Below are 21605 nucleotides of genomic sequence, written 5' to 3'. Positions count from 1 at the left end.
CCTGGGGCTGTGGGATATGAGCCAGGGCCACTGTTCTCTGTAGCGTGAATGCTGCCCCCATGTGGACACGTCTGAGCTAGAGCCTTTAGCCAACACCCACTGCCAGACAAGTGGGAAAGGCCACTCAGCAGTGGAATTTGAACTTCAGGTAGTTTTTACTATAAGTACATTTCATGCAATATTTGTGATAGACTAAAAAAAAATCTATGCATTGTTTATCTGAATTTTTTTTTTTTGACAGGCAGAGTGGATAGTGAGAGAGAGAGAGACAGGTCTTCCTTTTTGCCGTTGGTTCACCCTCCAATGGCCGCTGCGGCCGGCACATCTCGCTGATCCGAAGCCAGGAGCCAGGTGCTTATCCTGGTCTCCCATGGGGTGCAGGGCCCAAGCACTTGGGCCATCCTCCACTGCCTTCCCGGGCCATAGCAGAGAGCTGGCCTGGAAGAGGGGCAACCGGGATAGAATCTGGCGCCCCAACTGGGACTAGAACCCGGTGTGCCGGAGCTGCAAGGCAGAGGATTAGCCTGTTAAGCCACAGCGCTGGCCGTTTATCTGAAATTTAATTAGGCATCTTGTATTTTTCATTAGATGTGGCAGTCCAGTCTGAGGGAATAAAATCTTCACCTGTAATGCCTTGAATTGGACTTGAAATTTAACCTTGGAGAAGTAATCCCAAGAAACTTTGTTCTCCTTCCTTAAGTGCACATAATCTCATTTGCAAAATGTAAGGTCCTGGGTTTCAGCACCAATGTAAGGCTGCCACAAAACACATCAGACACTGGAATAAGGGAAAGGGTTTAATGGGGAAAACCCAGCAGACAAAGGGGTGAAGAAAGAAAAAGAGAGACTGTCCACTCTGCCTGTCAAAAATTTAAAAAAAAAGAGAGAGAGAGAGAGAAGGAGAGTGTAAGAGAGAGAGAGAGGAGAGGAGCTAGCGAGGCGAGAAGAGAGAGCAAGCAGGAGAGAGGAGCAAGAGGAGCCAAGACAAGGGAGCAAGCCAAGAGAGAGAGCCAGCAGGAGAGAAGAGAGAGCCACGTGTTCAGGAACAGGTCCTTTTAAAACTTTGCCGGAGGGCGGGCAGAGAAGTAGGAACAGCGAATCCCACTAGGGTGGGGGTGGAGCTGACACTGGTGGTTGGGCCACACTAAATCCTTTCATTTTAATCTTTGGAATTTTTTATTAGCTAATTTTTAAATATTTATTCATTTGAAAGGCGGAGGGACAGGGAGAGAGTGACAAAAAGAGATCTTCCATGCTCTGATTTACTCCCAAAAATGCCCACAATAGCTGGGCTGGACCAGGCTGAAGCCAAGAGCCCAGAACTCCACCTGGGTTTCTCCCATGGGTGGCAGGGGCCTGCACCCACATGGGAGACCCAGAAGAAGCTCCTGACTCCTGGGTTCGGATGGACCCAGCTCCAGCCGTCGCAGCCATTTGGGGAGTGAAGCAGTTGCCTGGAAGCCTATGGATAGTGGCTTTTTTTTTTTTTTTTTTTCCACAAAATTGCTATCTAGATTTAACCAGGGGAGGAGCAGAATAACAGTTAACAACCACTCAGAGGGCTGGAATAATAAGCATTCAGAGATCTGGGATAACAAGCAATCAGAGGCAGGGCTGGAATTGGTAGTCTATCTAGCCGTCTAGCCTATTCTCATAATAAAACTAAGTGTTGGGCTGAGGCTGTGGTGCAGCAGGTTAACGCCCTGGTCTGAATCACCGGCATCCCATATGGACGCTGCTTCAAAAGCCGGCTGCTCCACTTCCAATCCAGCTCTCTGCTATGGCCTGGGAAAGCAGTAGAAGATGACCCAAGTCCTTGGGCCCCTGCACCTGTGTGGGGGCCTGGCTCCTGGCTTCGGATTGGCACAGCTCTGGCCCTTGCAGCCAATTGGGGAGTGAACTAGTGGATGGAAGACCTCTCTCTCTCTCTCTCTCTCTCGCTCTCGCTCTCTCTCCTCTCTGTGTAACTCTGACTTTCAAATAAATAAATCTTTAAAAAAACCAAAAAACTAGGTGTTGCTAAAGGCAGCCTCTGGGAAGAGGCAAGCACTTGTTGCGCTCCTACAGGGACTCTCTCATTCCAGCAGGGATCTTACCTAACTGCCTATTTGTCTAACTCCTCACATTTCCCCCTCAGAAGAATGGACCCTAGTGGTCAGGGGCAATGACCACGCTGGCTGCTTCATGCTGAGAGGGGGATCGCTGGGGGATGGCAGCAGGGCATCCTCTGAAGGATGGTCTGGAAGTTAAAAGCCACGCTGTTAAATGTTTTAGACCCAAGCTCAGTGTTTGACTTCAGTCCTGCCATCAGTGTGGTGCCAGCTGAATTCTTTCTGTAGAAATTCACTGCTCCCATGTAGCCATGAAACTGGTGTGGGCATTTGGTGTAATGGTTAAGACACAGCTTGGAGTACCTGGGTTCAAGTCCTGGCTCCACTGCTGGTTCCAGCTTCCTGCTAATGATGCCCTGGGTGTCAGTAGATGATGGCTCAGGTCTTTGGGTCCCTGCCACCCACGTGGGAGATCTGGATGGAGTTCTTGGCTCCTGGCTTCTGCCCGACCTAGTTCTGACAATCATGGGCATCTGGGGGTAGTAAACCAGTGGATGGGGGAGCACAGGCATTCTTTGTCTCTCACTCTCAAATTAAAAAAAAATACAAAAACATATTCCTGTAGCACTTGAATTTCTAACTTTGGACTTTAGGAGGCATCCTGACTCCATCCTTGGGCTGCTAGTCCAGCCACTGCCCAGTCCCTGCCGGTCTTCCTGTCTAGGGCTCCCCAAGGAGCCCAGGTCCATCTGCAGGGCCTCCGACCTCATCATTCTGCAGCTCTGCCTTCTCCTTTCCCTTCTCCCCGCCAGCTCCTGGGGCTTACAGCTCAGTCACTGTGAACCATCTCCCAGGGCATCTTCCCTCCTTGGTGGAGTTCCCCAGACACCAGTGGGTTCTGGAAGTCTCCAACCACAGGTTTCTGCCACAGGTTGTGGGGAACATGCTCACCTCCCAGATAAAGAAAGAACTATCTTTCTGAGAAGTGGAAGGCTCACTTCTGATCCACTCTAAGACTCTGTCCAATTGCCCATGTTCAGGGGCTCCCATGTGACTTACCTAGGATCCTCTAGATATTTTTTCAGAAGCTTTTGGGAATATAAATTTGGGGAAGAAAAAGGGGTGGGTTTTTGTTTGTTTGTTTTTTTAAGCCTAGCAGAATGTTCAGGAAGTCCCAGGGAAGGCCAAGAAGGCTTCATAGTTACAAACAATGTCTTCTCAGTGCCACAGGCACCCTGGAGCTCCCAGATGGTGGACAGTCAGGGTGCAGCTGTTCTGACTGGGTGCCTGGTCCCAGCAGGCCCCCATCTCAGCCCGGAAGACCAGACAATGTAGGAGTGCTGTGCTGGGCCTGGCGGAACTCCACCTTCTTCGCACCTTTTCATTTTGCTTAGAAATGCTCCCGCCTGAGCCTGATGGGTAGACCTTCACTTCCTCTCTCCCCCTTGTGCATTTTGTGTTCGAGGAGACCTTCTCATTCATAAAAAGCCACAGGGTCACGGGCACAGGTTTTACGATTAGACCCACTTCCTTTCCCTTGCCCTTCAAACGTCTTGGTCTTCTAAGTTTTCAGTTTTCGTATCAAACTTTCTTTCTTTGCACATTAGACTCAGTGAGCCTACATTGACACCAGTTGTCCATAGTTTACCGGAGTCTGTAAAGGCTCATTAGGGGGTGTACATTCTGTGGGTGTTGGACAAATCTAGAATGACAGAGTGCAGCAACCCTTACAGTGTCGTACAGATTAACTTCACCACCCTACAAGTCTGTGCTTTGCCAGTGCCCTGCCCACCAACTCTGGGCAATCACTCTTCTTGCTATCTCCAGGTAGAATTCTCACTTTGGTATTATGGGCATGATCCTTTTTGGATTGACTTCTTTCACTTAGTAATATGCATTCAAGGATTCTCCTGCCTTTTCATGGTTTGATAGCTCATTTTTTAATTAAATGAAATTTATTTATTATTTATTTATTTGAATGGCAGAGAAAGAGAGAGTGGGTTATTTGTAAGAGAAAAATCTCTCATCAACTGGGTCACTCCTCAAATGCCTGCAACAGCTGGGGCTGTGCCAGGCCAAAATCAGGAGTCAGAAACAGTCTGGATCTCCCATGTGGCCCCAACCATCTGAGCCATCACCTGCTGCCTCCCAGGGTGTGTACTCATAGGATGCTGGAATTGGGAGCAGAGCCAGGATGGGATGCATGTGTCCTAGGTGGCATTGTCCACTGAGCTCCTCTGACATTCACCTGTGAGTGGGGTTCTTCAGAATCAAGGTCTGGGGGTTTGGAGTTCAGGAGGAAGCGGGCTGACAACAGGGCAACAGTAGGTGTGGGCAGACACTGGACAGCTGCATCTTTGGACAGTTAAGGTGGAAATCTCCTTTGTACAACTGACCTGGAGTCAAGCATTTAGAATTTTCTATTGGTGTCTGGATACCCCGCTTTGAAGCTTTTCTTTTTTTAAAGATTTATTCCTTTATTCGAAAGGCAGAGAGAGAGAGAGAGAGAGAGAGAGAGAGAGAGAGAGAGAAAGTGAAATCTCTCATCCACTGGTTCACTCCTCAACTGTCCACACAGCCAAGGCTGGACTAGGTGGAAGCCAGGAGCTGGGAACACCATCTGGGTCTCCCACATGGGTAGCAGGGACCCAAGTATTTGGGCCATCTTCCATTGCTTTCCCAGGTGCTTTAGCAGGGAGAAGGATGGGGAGTGGAGCAGCCGGGACTCCCTGGGACTGGAACTGACACTCCAATGTGGGGTGGGATGCCAGTGGCACAGGAGCAGCTCAACCTGCTAAGCCACAACACTGAAGTTTTAGTCCACACAATTAAAGTTGGCAGGGGTCAGGCCCTCAGGTGTTTAAGTGTTTGCTCCCCTCTTAGGAAACAATCTCTTTCTGTTGTGTGCCAGCCTGAGGACAAGCCTGGGGTAAGAGTGGATTCCTTGGGGCTGATATGGTGCAGAGAGCGATGCTGCTACCTGCAATGCCGGAATCCTGTATGGGGCTAGTTCATGTTCTGGCTGCTCAGCTTCCAATCCAGCCCTGCTAATGGCCTGGGAAAGCACAGAAAGATAGTTCTAGTGCTTGGGCCCCTGTACCCACATGGGAGACCCAGATGAAGCTCCTGGCTCCTGGCTGCAGCCTGGCCCAGCACTGGCTGTTGTGGCCATCTAGGGGCTCAACCAGAAGATGGAAGCTCACTCTCTGTCTTCCTCTTTCTCTGTAACTTTTTCAAAATAAATAAATAAATAAATAAATCTTTTTTTTAAAAAAAAGTGGATTCTGTGTCACTATTAGTGCCCTAAATTAAAATCAGGGAGCAGAATATATTAGCTGATCTATTATATGGTGTAAGCTAGAGACTTACACCATAAATCTTTTAAATTAAAAAAAAAATTTATTTGAAGCCGGCGCCGTGGCTCAATAGGCTAATTCTCTGCCTTGCGGCGCCGGCACACCGGGTTCTAGTCCCGGTCAGGGCACCGGATTCTGTCCCGGTTGCCCCTCTTCCAGGCCAGCTCTCTGCTGTGGCCAGGGAGTACAGTGGAGGATGGCCCAAGTACTTGGGCCCTGCACCCCATAGGAGACCAGGATAAGCACCTGGCTCCTGCCATCAGATCAGCGCGGTGCACCAGCCACAGTGCACCGGCCGCAGTGGCCATTGGAGGGTGAACCAACAGCAAAAGGAAGACCTTTCTCTCTGTCTCTCTCTCTCACTGTCCACTCTGCCTGTCAAAAAAAAAATTTTTTTTATTTGAAAGGCAGAGTTACCAGGGCCGGCGCTATGGTGCAGCAGGTTAATGCCCTGGCCTGAAGTGCCGGCATCATATATGGGCGCCAGTTCTAGTCCCAGCTGCTCCTCTTCCGAGCCATCTCTCTCTATGGCCTGGGAAAGCAGTAGAAGATGGCCCAAGTCCTTGGACCCCTGCACCTGTTTGGGAGACCCAGAAGAAGCTCCTGGCTCCTGGCTTCAGATCGGCGCAGCTCTGGCCATTGCAGCCAATTGGGGAGTGAACCATCTGATGGAAGACTTCTCTCTCTCTGCCTCTCCTCTCTCTGTGTAACTCTGACTTTCAAATAAATAAATAAATCTTTTCTTAAAAAAGAAATAAGGTAGAGTTACAGAGATGCGGAGGCAGAGAGAGAGAGGTCCTCCATCTGCTGGTTCACACCCCAAATGATAGCAACAGCCGGAGCTGGGCCTATCAGAAGCCAGGAGCCAGGAGCCTCCTCCGGGTCTCCCATGTGGGTGCAGGGGCCCAAGGACTTGGGCCATCTTCTACTGCTTTCCCAGGTGCACTAGCAGGCAGCTGAGTCCGAAGTGGAGCAGCCGAGACCCATACTGGCGTCCATGTGGGATGCCCCAGCACTGCAGGCCGCGGCTTCACCCAGTATGCCACAGAGCCGGCCCCACAACATTAAAGATCTTAAATAGAAGCCTTTAAGAAATGCATCCAGGGGGCTGGCGCTGTGGCTCACTAGGCTAATCCTCCATCTTGCGGCACCGGCATACCGGGTTCTAGTCCCGGTCGGGGCGCCGGATTCTATCCCGGTTGCCCCTCTTCCAGGCCAGCTCTCTGCTGTGGCCCGGGAGTGCAGTGGAGGATGGCCCAAGTGCTTGGGCCCTGCACCAGCATGGGAGACCAGGATAAGCACCTGGCTCCTGGCTTCGGATCAGTGCAATGCGCCAGCCGCAGCGGCCATTGGAGGGTGAACCAACAGCAAAAGGAAGACCTTTCTGTCTCTCTCTCTCTCTCACTATCCACTTTGCCTGTCAAAAAAAAAAAAAAAAAAAAAAAAAAAGCATCCAGGGGCTGGCGCTGTGGCACAGTGGGTTAAAACCCTAGCTTGAAGCGCTGGCATGCCATGTGGGTGCCAGTTCTAGTCCCAGCTGCTTCTCTTCCTATCCAGCTCTCTGCTGTGGCCTGGGAAAGCAGTAGAAAATGGTCCAAGTCCTTGGGCCCCTGCACCCATGTGGGGGACCGGAGGAGGCTCCTAACTTTGGATTGGTGCAGCTCTGGCCATTGCGGCCAATTGGGGAGTGAACCAGCAGATGGAAGACCTCTCTGTCTCTACCTCTCTCTCTGTAACTCTTTAAATAACAATAAATCTTTTAAAAAAAGAAAGAAACGCATTCAAGAGGCCTGGAAGTTTAATAAAACGTGAGTGCAATTAATTTTTGCGGAATTAAAGCAAAATTGAATGGAAAGGGAGCTGGCAGAGCGTCTACTCAACGCACTACCGAGTACAGGTCCAGTGGGAAGTAAAAAAAGAAAAAAGAAACGTATGGACCTGCCTTGAGACACAGGGAGTCCGCGGCAGCGCCTCCGGGCCCACACACTCGCGCAGGCGCAGACCCGGCGGAGGGAGGCGCGGCCTGGTCGGGGAGGGGACGCCCTGGGAGCCGCTGCACTCGGCCCCGCCCTCTTCAGTTCCCGGCCTGGCCACTGGGGGCGGCCGCGGCCTCCGCAGCGGCGACAGCCGCGGGTCTGCGCCGCCCGCGTTTCCTGCCGGGCCTCTTTCGCAGCCGGGCCCAGCATGGCTGCCTCCAGGGCTGCGGGCCCGGGCGCCGCCGCGCGCTCGCGTTCCTGACAGCCTCTGGCTTCTGTGCGCTCCTTGCTTTCCCCCGGCCACCCCAGCAGACATGTTTGCCAAGGCCTTTCGGGTCAAGTCCAACACGGCCATCAAGGGGTCGGACAGGTGAGGGAGGGACCGCGTCTGCTGTGCCCACGAGGCCCCCGGACCCCTCGGCCCTGCTGGCCGCAGCCCCACGGCCGTCTCCGGCCCGGCCCGCCGACCCGCGGCGGAGGCCGAGGGGAACAGTCCGGGGAGGCACATTTTGAGGGTGAGGAAGATAAGGGGGCCTGCCTTATCGGCCAGGCCGCTTTGGGGGGGTCCTTCAGGAGTTCAGTTTAAAGGTGTGATTCAGTCTGAACTTGGGAGGCTGCGGAAAAGGCAGCAATACAGGGTCCCTGCCCTCCGAAGAAGTCAGAGCTCCTTGGGAGAGTTCAGACTGGGTTGGGGGCGGCGCCCTGGGAGCTCAAAGTGCGGGAGGAGGAAAGTGTTGAGTGGTTCCTTCCTGCCGGGGCGGCCGGTGGCGGCCGCACAGCATCGCCAGGGCAGACACCGTGTTTGCCACCCGGTGTCCTGCAGTTGGCATTGTTGGTGCTGTGGTGTAGCCTGTTTCACCGTAAGCTGACAGACTTGCCCAGAGAGGGGCGGGTCTGAGGGCCAGGCATGGAATCAGGAGAGCAGGGCTGTATTTTCTGTACTAGGCTAATTTGGCTTGTTCATTTAGGCTTCAGTTTTCCCAGCTATAAAGGGAAAGACGGGCGCCAGGAGCCTGGGAAAACTGCATAGCACTGGATGAGAAAGAGAACAGGCTGTTTAACCAGGCGCGGTTTTATAGTGAGCCCTGAGGTCTCCATATGCTTTGTGCAGGAGGAAGCTCCGGGCTGACGTGGCGGCTGCTTTTCCCACCCTGGGCACAGATCAGGTCTCTGAGTTAGTCCCTGGCAAGGAGGAGCTCAACACTGTGAAGCTGTATGCCCACAGAGGGGATGCCGTGACTGTGTACGTGAGTGGTGGTAACCCCATCCTATTTGAACTGGAGAAAAATCTGTACCCGACAGGTATGGCAATGGGATGGAGAGGGCCATGACTATCGTCCCCGCGTAACAGCTGCCTCTCTCTCTCTCTTCCCTTAACTGTCTCGCTGAGGACAAATGAGCACAAAAATCTCCTGCTACCATCCCTCAGGGTCTTTTTGGCCTGGCCTTCCTAGAAACTGGGTCTTTCATGACCAGAGCTGCTGGGAGGGAGGTGGAGGGGGCTGATCCAGAAGGGTTGGTTGCAGAGGGACGTTCTGACATGAGGGAGCAGTGGCTGAGGAGCTTAGAGTGGGTTCAGTAGGGATAGGGCTGAGGTCTTCAAAGTGACATGATTTCAGGGCATTTTGCTTTTCAAAACTGTCCTTAGTAGGATATTCGTGCTACTGACAAGAGCTACTGTGATAGAAGTGTGCTACATAGTGATCTTAGTGACAGACTTCACTCGGGGTGGCTCACAGGGAGTCTGAGGCTCCGACTGGCACGGATGCCTCTGCTCTCTTCCATGACTGCTGACTTTTCTCTGACGTTTGCTGCAGCTATGCAATGCAGTCTCCTTAGGCCATGCCTTCTTCCCCACCCGCACGTCCCTGCTATTCTTGAAGACAAACGTGGACCCTTTTTGAGCTAAGCATCTTACTGCTGTTCACTCTGCAAACAGAAGAAATAGAAGCGGTACATGGAGAAGTTTGCAGGCTGGCTCCCTGCTCTTCAGTGGCTTCTGAGGTTGTAATTGGAAGCCTCGTGGGCTGTCTGTGCCCACTTGTATCCACGTGGCCATTTCCTGCTGTTGCATTCCAGGTGGAGGATGGGTGCCTCCCAAACTCAAGTGACACCCAGTTTCTTAGGTCTCTGCCTTTCTCAAGAATGAAACCTCTTGGGCGTCCCCTCACAACTTCTCTCTGGCTTTGAGTTGAGTTTCTTTTCTGTGTTCTAATTACAGTGACCGTCGTGTCAGGCTTTGCCAGGTCCCTAGCAGATTGAGTGTTTGGTGGTTAAGTGATTTCTGGTTTGTTTGTGTAGTGTACATGCTGTGGTCCCATCCCGATCTCCTACCGACCTTCACAACATGGCCTCTGGTCCTGGAAAAACTGGTGGGGGGAGCAGGTAAGAGAATTTCCTGTATTCAGATTGGCTGTAACCTACTTAGGGAGGGCAACCAATTTAATCGATGTCCCCATTTTGTGGGTTCGGATGGTTGAAAGGTAGAGTTTCCCTATGTCTGTGTTACACCTCTCACGTGGCTGGTTCTGTGAGCCCTCTCAGCCTCCCTGACCTGTTGTGAGGCTCAAAGAAGACAAGTGATGTGCTAGAACTCTGTGAGTGGCCATTTGCTGTGTGTTAAACCAGCCAGCCGAGTTTAGGGAACCAGGACAAGCTAGAACGTGCTGTAGAACACCCTTCCTGGTTGGGTTTCATCACCAGCCTCCCAAAGGGAGGTCTGACAAGTTACCATTTTCAGTTTCCATTGTGAATAACATAGTTTCTGCTTAACTGATGTTTCTTTGTCCAGCAAATGAATAAGTGATGGAGTAAAACATGACATTGGATGGAGGCAGAAATAAGTTGTGATGCTTCTGTTTGCTACAGATTTGATGCTGCCGGGACTTGTGGTGCCCCCTGCTGGTCTGCCTCAGGTACAGAAGGGCGACCTCTGCGCCATTGCCTTGGTGGGGAACAGGTATGGTGTCTCTGGGGGGAAGCTTAGGTGAAAGAGGGGAGAAGGGGAACGATAGCTTTCAAAGCTTATGGGCCCAGACTGGAAAGGTAATCCAAGTTCCCTTGCAAGAAGCAGAGAGTGGACCTGCTGTTGGACTGGCGTTGGGTCCATGGGGTGCCTGTACGTCTGGGCTGGGGGTATTTGCTGCTGTGACTGTTTTATTGGTCTTTGGTTTTTTGTAAATAACTTGAGGTTTACAGAAGATCTACAGGGATGGTACAGATTCTGATTGACTACTTAGCCAGCTCCCCTCAGTGGAACATCTTACATAACCACAGTGTCGTCGTCACAACTAAGCGATTATTATTGGTACAATACTTAACTAAATTCCATACCTTTCAGTATTTCCCATCTGTTCTGCTAGTGTCTTTTCTGTCAGGTCCTGCCCAGGATATCACCTCGCGTTTACTTGTCATGTCTGTCTCCTTCTTTCTGACTTTTCTGTTGGTCTTCTTCTTCTTCTTTTTTTTTAAGATTCATTTATTTATTTGAAAGTCAAAGTTACATAGAGGCAGAGAGAGAGAGAGGTCTTCCATCCGCTGATTCACTCTCCAGTTGGCCACAATGGCCAGAGCTGTGCCAATCTGAAGCCAGAAGCCAGGAGCTTCTTCCAGGTCTCCCACACAGGTGCAGGGGCCCAAGGACTTGGGCCATCTTCTACTGCTTAGCAGCGAGCTGGATTGGAAGTGGAGCAGCCAGAACTAGAACCCGGTGCCCATATGGGTTGCCAGCACTGCAGGCAGCAGCTTTACCTGCTATGCCACAGTGCTGGTCCTGGTCTGCTTCTAATTAATTTTAATAGCTTTACTGATATATTGTTTAGCTCCATTGAGATTCACCAATTTTAAAGTATAATTCAATGACTTTTAGTACATTTACAGAGGTATTCAACCATCACCTCATTGTTTTCTTTTACACATAAATCAAAAAGTAATTATATGAACAATTCTGAGAAATCAGAAGTCCCCTCACCCCACAGTCTTTTTCTTCTAGAATTAACCATTATCATTTTTTTAAAAAATTGATTTATTTGAAAGGCAGAGTTACAGAGAGGCAGAGAGAGAGAGGTCTTCCACCTGCTAGTTCACTCCCCAAGTGTCCGCAGCTGCTGGAGCTGGGCTGATCCAAAGCCAGGAGCCAGGAGCCAGGAGCCGCTTCTGGGTTTCCCACAAGGGTGCAGGGGCCCAAGGACTTGGGCCATCTTCCACTGCTTTCCCAGGCCATAGCAGAGAGCTGGATCAGAAGTGGATCAGCTGGGACTCAAACCGGCACCCATATGGATTGCCAGCACTGCAGGTGGTGGCTTTACCCGCTACACCATAGCACCGGCCCCAACCATTATCATTTTGCTGTATGTGCTTACTGCCTTTTTTCAGTGCATCTGCATGTGAGCATCTAAAAGGATATGATTTGAGGTGTGTCTCTTTAAAACCACAAACCAACAATGATGCAGTGTATGCATTTTTTTTTTTAATATTTATTTATCTGAAAGGCAGAGATAGAGAAGGAGAGATATAGACATCTTCCATCTGCTGGCTCACTCCCTAGATGGCTGCAAGGACCAAGGCTAGGCCAGGCCAAAGCCAAGTGCCTGGAACTCCTTCTGGGTCTCCCCTATGGGTGGCAGGGCCCCAAGCACTTGGGTCATCTTCTGCTGCTTTCTGAGGCACATTAGTGGGGAGCGGAATTGGAAGCAGAGCAGCTGAGACTCAAACCTGCACTCGTGTGGGATGCTGACATCACAGGTAGCAGCTTAACCCACTGCGCCACAGTGCTGGCTGCTGTGGGCTGTTTTTTCAGTTCGTGTGTATGGATGTTTTGCTTGTCAGCACACAGCTGCTGAGTCCTTTTCACTTGCTATGTGGCCGTGGGGGAAGTCCTCCCCAGCAGACATTTACGTTGCTTCCCACTCGTCTCTACCACAAGCAGTCGTGTTGATGCCTCTAGGGACACTGGAGCCACTACTTTCACAGAGCAGATACGGAAAAGCAGCACTGTTAGTTTGAAGCCGATGCCTAGTTTCTGTTTGCCTTCGAAAAAGCTGTGTCCATTTGTTCTCCTACTCACAGCGTATTTGGAGCCTGTTTCCCTGCACTGTGGCCAAGGATGGATATAGGTCATATTCATTTGTGTTATGCTAGTGAGTGATGATTGAATACTATTTTTAGAATTTTTGTTTATGTTTATTTGAAAAGGGAGAAAAAGATCGTTGGTTCATCTGCCAGTTCACCAAGTGCCTGTCACAGCCAGGGTTAGGCCAGACTGCAGCCAGGAGCCCAGAACTTACTCTGGGCCTCCCACATAGACAGCAGGGACCCTGGTACTTGAGCCATCACCTGCTGCCTCCCAGAGTGTGCACTATCAGAAAGCTGGAATCCCAGGCAGAGCCGGGTTTGAATCCAGGCACTCTGGTATCGGATGCAGGTGTTCTGAGCAGTGTCAACCACCACACCAAGTGCTCATCCCTCAATTCACTATTTTAATCCTTGCCTTTTTCAGAAAGAAGAGGAGATTTGTAGGCATGAGAAGGGCCAATGTTTAAGCATCTTATTTTTGCTACTCAGATTCTCCTGTTCTCCTTGAACCTTTTGGAACCAACACCTAGAAGTGAACAGTTGTAGTGAAAGTTCCAGTTGAAAAGATTGGTAGTGTCATTATTCATGATCATCCAAGACAGGAGGAACTGCAAACATGAATTTGGGGCCTGCTCAGTTCAACCTTTAGAGTGTCTATGGAGGTGGAACGTGGGGATGGTTTGTGGTGAGCGGGAGGTACAAGGAGTTTTGTGAAAAATACAAGTCACATCCAAGAGTGGGGTTCTTGAGCCGTTGACCTGAAAAAAACTCCCCTTAAGAACTGGGAAAGAAGCCAGAGCCCGCGTTTCTTTGGTTACTGACCAATAGGCCCAATAAGTGGAGCCATTAAACTCAGTTAAGAAGTTAAAGTTCAGCTGTTGGGAACTCTGCCTGTGACCCTGCCCCCGGACCAGGCTGCCCTGCCAGGCTTGTGCAGTCCCCACTGTTAACGCAGCTGGTCACCTTCCTCACGTCCTCGGGTCACTCAGCTGACGGAGAGTTCTCGCTTGGGCTTTGGGAGTTTTGTATTACTATAAATGTTATAATGTGGTTGTTTCTGACATCCTGGGAACACCAGCTATGTAGTTTTTTTAAATAAAGATTTATTTATTTTATTTGAAAGGTGGAGTTACAGAAAGAGAGAGAGAGAGATCTTCCATCTGCTGGTTCACTCCTCAGCTGGCCACAATGGCCAGAGCTGGGCCAGACTGAAGCCAGGAGCTTGTTCAGGTCTCCCACTGGGGTGCAGGAGCCCAAACACTTGGGCCATCTTCCACTGCCTTCCCATGTACATTAGCATGGAGCTGGATTAGAAGTGGAACAGCTGGGAATCAAACTGATGCCCATATGGGATATCAGCGCTGCAGGCGGCAGCTTAACCCACTACTCCACAGCGCTGGACCCTGGCTATGTAGTTTCACAGAGCAAGCCCTGATACAAAGAGCCAGCTCAAGAGGAATCTCTAGCTGGCTCCACTGCTTATCTCTTGTCTCTTCTCCATGGCATCCCTCCACCTCCTTTATGGTGTATGAGTTACCTCCCCTCTCGACTTCCTTACAGGATGGCTATGATTCCCGCAGAGTAGGGGAGATGGTTTATATTTTTGGAATTAAAGAACAACTGGGGCCTGCGCTGTGAGGCAGCAGGTTAAAGCCCTGGCCTGCAGCGCCAGCATCCCATATGGGCACCAGTTCGAGTCCCAGCTGCTCCACTTCTGATCCAGCTCCCTGCTATGGCCTGGGAAAGCAGTAGAAGATGGCCCAAGTGCTTGGGCTCCTGGGCCCACATGGGAGACCAGGGGAAGCTCCTGGCTTCGGGTCAGCTCAGCTCTGGCTGTTGCAGTAATTTGGGGAGTGAACCAACGGACAGAAGACTTCTCTCTCTGGCTCTACCTCTCTCTGTAACTCTGTCTTTCAAATAAAGAAAATACATCTTTAAGAAAAAAGAAAAAGAACTTTGGGGGCAGGTATTTGGTGAAGTGGTTAAGATGTCACCTCGGATGCCAGCATTTTATATCGGAGTGGCTGGGTTCCCACTCTGCTTGCAGTTCTAGTTCCCTGCTAATGCATTTCCATGGAGGCAACAGGTGATGGCTCAAGTGCCTGGGTCCCTGCCACCCATGTGGGAGACCTGGATTGAGATCCAGGCTCCTGGCTTTGGGATGGCCTGGCCCTGCAGGCATCTGGGGAGTGGATGGAAGATCTCTCTTTATTTGTATGCCTTTCAAGTAAAATGAAAATAATTTTTTTAAAAAAACATTAAATGTCCTTCTATGTCCTTCCCTTGTTTAATTCATGAAACAGAGGCAGTGATAATTTCATAACAGGAATCTTTCCACAGGAGGCTAATGTTTGACCCAGGGATTATTGAGTCATCTACGGGGAGTTTGAAGGAAATGGAGATTGGACCGAGTTAGTTTTGTAGTACAAGTGGAAGTTTGAAGTTGGTGACTGTGGTCCTTTTCCTTGTGTGGGAAGAGGTCCTGACATGTGCTCTGGGAGCCTTTCCCTGACCCTTCCCTGGCCTTCCTCCTCTCAGAGCCCCAGTAGCCATTGGAGTTGCTGCCATGTCCACAGAAGAAATGCTGACGTCAGGCCTGAAGGGAAGGGGCTTCTCTGTGCTCCACACGTACCAGGACCACCTGTGGTGGGTACAGCCTTTTTCTGTTCACAGGGAGTGGGTCGGGTGGAGAGAGAATGGGGCCCGAGGTCCAGAAAAGAGAGCTTTAGTCCCTGCTGTGTCCTTAGGCAGGTTGCTGGCACCAGACTATGTTTCCTTGACAGCTGGGGAGAAAATTTTTTTTCCTGTTCAAATAAGTTAGAACTTGATTTTCTTTCTTTCTTTCTTTTTTTTTTTTTTTTTTTTTTGACAGGCTGAGTGGACAGTGAGAGAGAGAGAGAGAGAGAGAGAGAGAGAGAGGAAGGTCTTCCTTTGCCGTTGGTTCACCCCCCAATGGCTACTGCGGCTGGTGCACCACGCTGATCCGAAGCCAGGAGCCAGGTGCTTCTCCTGGTCTCCCATGCGGGTGCAGGGCCCAAGGACTTGGGCCATCCTCCACTGCACTCCCGGGCCACAGCAGAGAGCTGGTCTGGAAGAGGGGCAACCGGGACAGAATCCAGCACCCTGACCGGGACTAGAACCCCGTGTGCCGGCGCTGCAAGGCAGAGGATTAGCCTATTGAACCGTGGCGCTGGCCTAGAACTTGATTTTCAGGGGGAATTATAGATCCCAGATTTGGAAGAAGACCTTAGGGACTGGCTCCTCTGCCCTCCCTGTGGTGATACTGGCATTTGGTGTTGGTTTTGCTGGTCAGTCTGTCCTTACCTGACAAGCACCTCATGACAGGTGCTTCTGAATCCAAACCAAGGCAGGTAAGGTTCTCAGCCCCAGGACATAGTCTGATGAGGCTCATTCATTCAGGTTTCACATTTCAGGTCTCCCCCTCATTACAGAAGTAACACATCCGGAATGTAGCCATTGCTTTTAGAGCCACGTACCTGTTCATATTCTGGTCATTTTCCCGTCGTTTTACCAGATCAGTAAACAAGTGATGTACCTGGTCTTTTAGCCGAGTGCCGAGGCCACGAGGCCATGTGGCTACGTGGTGTAGATTCAGCCTTACCTCTCCGAGCCCAGCCTTGGAGTTACTCTTGATAAGAGCTGGCCAAGCCCTGCTTTGCTGGAGGTGCAGCTCATTAGCCTGCTTTTCCAGCAGGATTTCCAGAGCTGTTGATCGATATCCTCTGGACACCTTGCTCTCTAACCATCTGGGCAAGAGCAGTCAGGTTCAGGTTGTCTAAATTTTTCTATCAGTAGCTGCCTCAGTCTTCCTTCCCCTTAAAAAAAAAAAGTCATGCTATTTACCTGATGGTACACTTTGACCTGCTGTGAACAGTACCAGACAGGCTCACTGCAGCTCTGAGTTGACAGCTTATCTCTGCCTACTCTGCTGTGGCTTTGCTTTTATCCCCTGTCTAATGTTCAGTGGCTTACGAGCAGGGCCGTCTTTACTCTGCACGTTGGAGTGTGTTTGATTAACATGGAAGCCGCAGGCCGGCGCTGTGGCTCAACAGGCTAATCCTCCACCTTGCGGTGCCGGCACACTGGGTTCTAGTCCCGGTCGGGGCGCCGGATTCTATCCCGGTGGCCCCTCTTCCAGGCCAGCTCTCTGCTATGGCCCGGGAAGGCAGTGGAGGATGGCCCAAGTCCTTGGGCCCTGCACCCACATGGGAGACCAGGAGAAGCACCTGGCTCCTGGCTTCGGATCAGCGCAATGAGCCGGCCGCAGTGACCACTGGAGGTTGAACCAACCGCAAAAAGGAAGACCTTTCTCTCACTATCCACTCTGCCTGTCAAAAAAAACAAACGTGGAAGCCGCTGATTTTGCAGCCCCTGAGCAGCCCAGGTGTCTGTATTTTGCTCTCTATGCTGGGCCTCGGGTTTCCTTCACCAAACGCGTGTTGCAGATGCAGTCTGAGTTTTGTACTTAGTTCAAGATGGTTCTGCTATTTTTAACTCGTCTAAGCAGAATACTTTAGGGACCTAACTTTAACTGCTTTTTCTTTTATCTTTCTCTGTCTCAGGATGTCTGTTGGTAACACCTGTATTATTCCTTTGGGATAGGCAAGAGGAAAGGATTTCCCCATTTTAGAGATGAGGGAACTGAGGCTGATGGGGGACTGGCTCCAGGACTGAAAGTAGTGTTGGGACGAGAGCAGAGGCTCCCTGTCCCTGCTCGGACACCCCTGCCTTGGGGGCTCGTGCTTGCTGTGAGCCCCTGGCTGCCTCTCCCCGCCCAGGAGAGCAATTTGGCTGCTGCCTGGTGTTTCTGACGTGAGATTTTTGCAGGCGATCTGGAGACAAGTCCTCTCCACCTTCCATTGCTCCCCTGGTGGTGGATCCTGCAGATCTCAGTGATGACAAGGAATCTGTCCAGGTGGACCCCGTGCTGCAGGGAGAGGAGGAGGGGAATGGGGAGACGGCTCTTTCAGAAGCCACCAGCGCTGGGGGCCAGGACCAAGACCCCACAGACAGCAGAACCCTTCAAGGTACAGCTCTAGGAGTGCAAAGACACATCTCCCTCCAGTCGAGGCGCCTGGCATGCCCCCCTCATCTGAGAGCAGAGGGTGGTGCGGCAGCCCTGTGACTTGTTGCCTAGGAGTTCCGAGTGCACCTTGTCCCCCCTCCCAGTGCCAGTCTGCCCTGGCCTTGGGGCTGTTTGCAGTTTCAGAGCCCTCTAGGGTTTTATGTGGCTCAGATTCTCTGCGTGAGTGCCCCTGGCTTCGTGGAACTTGTGGGCTGACCCCTTCCCTGGGACTCAGGGCTCAAGAGTCAGAGCTGGGGGTGGGTTCCTTTCAAAGCCCAGAGGCTGAGGCCGGGGTGGAGCTGGGCGGGCGGGCCTTCTGCCTCCCTCGGGAAGGAGGTGATCTGGTCTTTGCCTTGCAGAGCGAATGGATGAGCTGTTGCAGCAGTGTTTCTTGCACGCCTTGAAGTGCCGCATCCGGAAGGCCGACCTCCCGTTGCTCACCAGCACGCTCCTCGGCAGCCACATGTTCTCCTGCTGGTACGGAAGGCACTGCTGGGGCCAGCAGCCAGGCAGGGCACAGGGCTGAGGGGCACTGGGTGAACCACACCATGTGGCATGGCGGGGGTGGAGTGGAAGGTTGGCCTGGCGGATAAACTGTCCTGGGTTTTACAGACTTAGATTTTGGCCAGTGAAAGCATGTGGAGGAAACGGAAGGTGCTCTGAAATGGCCCGTGCTGGGGGTTCCAGGCTGTCAGCTCAGGCAGGTGACCTGGGAGAGACCCAGGACAGTGTCTCGGCAGGGTCTCCCTCTGGAATGTTCGGTCCCCTCACAATTCTGAAAAATAGGTGGACCCTCTGCTCCCCCCGCATAAAGCATGAGCCATGAGGAGGGGTGGGGCGTTGAGGGAGAGGCTGTCGGGGTCTGAGCCTTCTACCTAGAACACACACACACACACACACCATAAAGCAGGAGCCATGAGGAGGGGTGGTGTGTGGGAGGGGCCGTCGGGGTCTGAGCAAAGCAGAGCCATGAGGAGGGGTGGTGTGTGGAAGGGGCCGTCGGGGTCTGAGCCAGGTAGAGTTCTTAGGAGGAACAGGTGTGGACCCTCTACCCAACCCCTACACGCATGCACACACACACACACACCATAAAGCAGGAGCCATGAGGGGTGGGGCGTTGAAGGATGGACTGTTGGGGTCTGAGCAAGGCAGAGTTCCTCTAGGAGGAAGAACAGGTGTGGACCCTCTACCACCCCCCCCCCCCCAACCATAAAGCAGAAGCCATGAGGCGTGGTAGGGCATTGGAAGTGGGGCCGTCGGGTCTGAGCAAGGCAGAGTTCCTCTAGGAGGAAGAACAGGTGTGGACCCTCTACCCCCCCCCCCCAACCATAAAGCAGAAGCCATGAGGCGTGGTAGGGCATTGGAAGTGGGGCCGTCGGGTCTGAGCAAGGCAGAGTTCCTCCAGCCGCTGGGCTTCTCTGAGCCACTTCCAGGGTAAAGGTGAGATAGCCTGACCTCTGATAAGCACCCCATAAATACTGTTGTGTCAGGCGGTTTGCTTATTGATTTTACCCTAGGACTGAATTTCTTTCATTGGGGAGTCTTGCCCTGTTTTTGGAAGTAGCTTTTAGTGTGGTCACTGCCCGTTACACACAGGCTGCTTCAAGGCGTCCTGCACAAGTTGTGAGATTTTAGGAATTTGTCCTGACCCTGCTGGGTTCTAAGGACGGGGGAGAGGGGTCCTGGAATATTCTGTAGAACAGAGGTTCTTCGTCTGTGGCACTGGTTTCTGCTGGAAGAGCTCCCCAAGAATCTTGCTGTTGAATGTTATATTTTGAGAAAAGATAAGCTCTAGGGAGAGGGAACGATTATCACTCTTACAGGAAGCCAGGTGGTAGCATTTAGGGTTGGTAGGCCCTACCTCTGTGGTGCCACTGCAGCACTGATGGTGGCCACAGGATGGAGCTTGCTGACCTTGCTCAGCTTGGCTGCCTGGACTGTGAACGTGGTGTTGGGAGGGTTCCTCTGGAGGCAGAGTTTTTGTTGTTAACTTAAAGATTTAGTTATTTGAAAGGCGGAGTTAGAGTGAGAATTTCCATCCACTGGTTCATTTCCCAGTTGGCTGCAACACCTGGTGCTGGGTTGATCTGAAGTCAGGAGCCAGGAGCTTCTTCCGTGTCTCCCACATGGGTGCAGGGGCCCAAGGACTTGGGCCATCTTCTACTGCTTTTCCAGGCCATAGCAGAGAGCTGGATCGGAAGTGGAGCAGCCAGAGGCGGTGGCTTTTACCCCCTATACCACAGCCCTAGCTCTGAGGTGGAGCTTTTTTTCTTTTCTTTTTTTTTTTTTTATTTGACAGGCAGAGTTAGACCGTGAGAGAGAGACAGAAAAAGGTCTTCCTTCCATTGGTTCACCCCCCCCCCCCCCCAAATGGTTGCTAAGGCCGGTGCGCTGCGCCAATCCGAAGCCAGGAGCCAGGTGCTTCCTCCTGGCTCCCATGCGGGTATAGGACCCAAGCACTTGGGCCATCCTCTACTGCTATCCCAGGCCACAGAAGAGAGCTGGACTGGAAGAGGAGCAACTGAGACAGAATGCGGCGCCCCAACCGGGACTAGAACCCGGGGTGCCGGCACCGCAGGCGGAGGATTAGCCATGAGGTGGAGCTTTTGAGGACATAGAAGTTCCTGTGGTTTGAGAGGAATCTAAACCTATATCCAGTATAGTAGCTTTTACATGTGTTACTTTAAATTTAGATGAATTAAAATTAAATAAAACTAGAAATTCAGCTCCTTGTTCACATTAGTCACATTTCAAGTACTTAGTAGCCACCTGGGTGGCTCCCACCTTGGAAAACAGATGGAGACACTGTGCCTTCATGGAAAGTTCTGTTACACAGCCCTGATCCAGGCATCCCTCAGTCTGTGTGGCTCTCAGATGCCTTCACTGGACAGAAAGTTCTGGAGCCACAGCATCTGTGTGAAATGAATGTGGGGAGGGAGGCTGAGGCAAGACCATCCTCTCAGTGTCGGGCAGGTCCCACCAGGTTGCTGTTAGCTTAAGTTGCCTTTTCCATCTGCCATCAGCCCTGAGGGACACCAGCTGGACATAAAGAAGTCAAGCTACAAGAAGGTAAGCAGGCACCTGCTCTGCGTCATACTCAGAACTGCGTAGGGCACACAGGATGGGACCCGCCTGGACACTGGGACAGCCTGTGTGCAGGATGTGGGCAGGAATTGGGTTTTTGATTCCAGGGAAAAGGCCCCTTCCCTCCCCACCCCCCCCCCCAAAAAAAAAAAAGCAAATGAAAAACCAGGTCTCCCTGGGTGGGTGGTCCCACTTCTTCCCTTTTGGCTCTTGCCTGTGTGACCAGAGTTCTGCACAACCTCCTGGGTGAGTCTCTGGCAGGGTGGATGGGTCTCCTGGTAGCTGAGGGCAGGGTTCCCACCCCGCTTGCCCCAGCACATCCCAGTGCTCCGGGGGAGGCCCAGGAGGTCGCTGCCACTGGCCCTCTTTCCCGTAGCTCTCCAAGTTCCTGCAGCACATGCAGCAGGAGCAGATCGTGCAGGTGAAGGAGCTCAGCAAAGGGGTGGAGAGCATTGTGGCTGTGGATTGGAGACACCCGAGGTGAGTGCGGGGCCTGGGCCCCAGAGCGGGGCTTGCCAAGATGCTCATATCAAATGTGTTTTCTTTCCTTCTGCTGGGTTCTAGGATCACATCTTTCGTCATACCCGAGCCCTCCCCGACCTCCCAGAGTGTGCAGGAGGGTAGCAGGGAGCAGCCCTATCGCCCTCCAGACATAAAACCCCTCTACTGTGTCCCAGCCAACATGACCCTGCTCTTCCAGGAGTCTGGCCACAAGTGAGTTTTTGGAGAGCAGCCCTTCTCTGCCTGCTTGGTGTCCTGGCCTCTGCTTCCTCTCGGTCTCGGTACTGTTCTTTTGTGACTGGAAAAGCCTTTTTTGCCTCGTCTTGCTCCTAAGGCCAGCTTCAAGCCCCGCCTTCTCTGTGGCAGTTTCTTGGGACTAGAAGAACCAGAGTAGGTGTCTTCCTTTTCTGCTGTCACGCCTCTTCCCGCACGTGTGCCTGCCCCAGGAAAAGGGAAGAGAGTAGAGGTCAAAAGCCAA

The 21605-nt window shown here is 51.9% G+C and overlaps 1 protein-coding gene across 3 annotated transcripts in view; it reads left to right on the top strand.

Moving 5' to 3' along the window:
• Positions 1–7572: 7572 nt before the first annotated feature.
• Positions 7573–21605, top strand: part of EIF2D (eukaryotic translation initiation factor 2D) — a 33383-nt gene continuing 19350 nt past the window's right edge. Inside the window, exons 1-10 of one of the 3 annotated variants that reach the window (XM_062210244.1) lie at positions 7573–7753; positions 8495–8685; positions 9685–9768; positions 10252–10342; positions 14995–15102; positions 17305–17504; positions 17902–18019; positions 20566–20611; positions 21003–21106; positions 21191–21340. In XM_062210244.1, the coding sequence (XP_062066228.1) occupies positions 7698–7753; positions 8495–8685; positions 9685–9768; positions 10252–10342; positions 14995–15102; positions 17305–17504; positions 17902–18019; positions 20566–20611; positions 21003–21106; positions 21191–21340 (1148 nt within the window). In that variant the 5' untranslated portion in view covers positions 7573–7697. Of the gene's footprint in view, positions 7754–8494; positions 8686–9684; positions 9769–10251; positions 10343–14994; positions 15103–17304; positions 17505–17901; positions 18020–20565; positions 20612–21002; positions 21107–21190; positions 21341–21605 lie in introns of those variants that run through there. The other 2 variants (XM_062210245.1, XM_062210246.1) reach the window with 2 other exon arrangements.

This window comes from Lepus europaeus, chromosome 14, assembly GCF_033115175.1.
Source record: "Lepus europaeus isolate LE1 chromosome 14, mLepTim1.pri, whole genome shotgun sequence".
In the NCBI taxonomy this organism is placed as follows: domain Eukaryota; kingdom Metazoa; phylum Chordata; class Mammalia; order Lagomorpha; family Leporidae; genus Lepus; species Lepus europaeus.
Note: the sequence above shows the minus strand (reverse complement) of the source record. Positions and strands in the feature narration are given on the sequence as shown.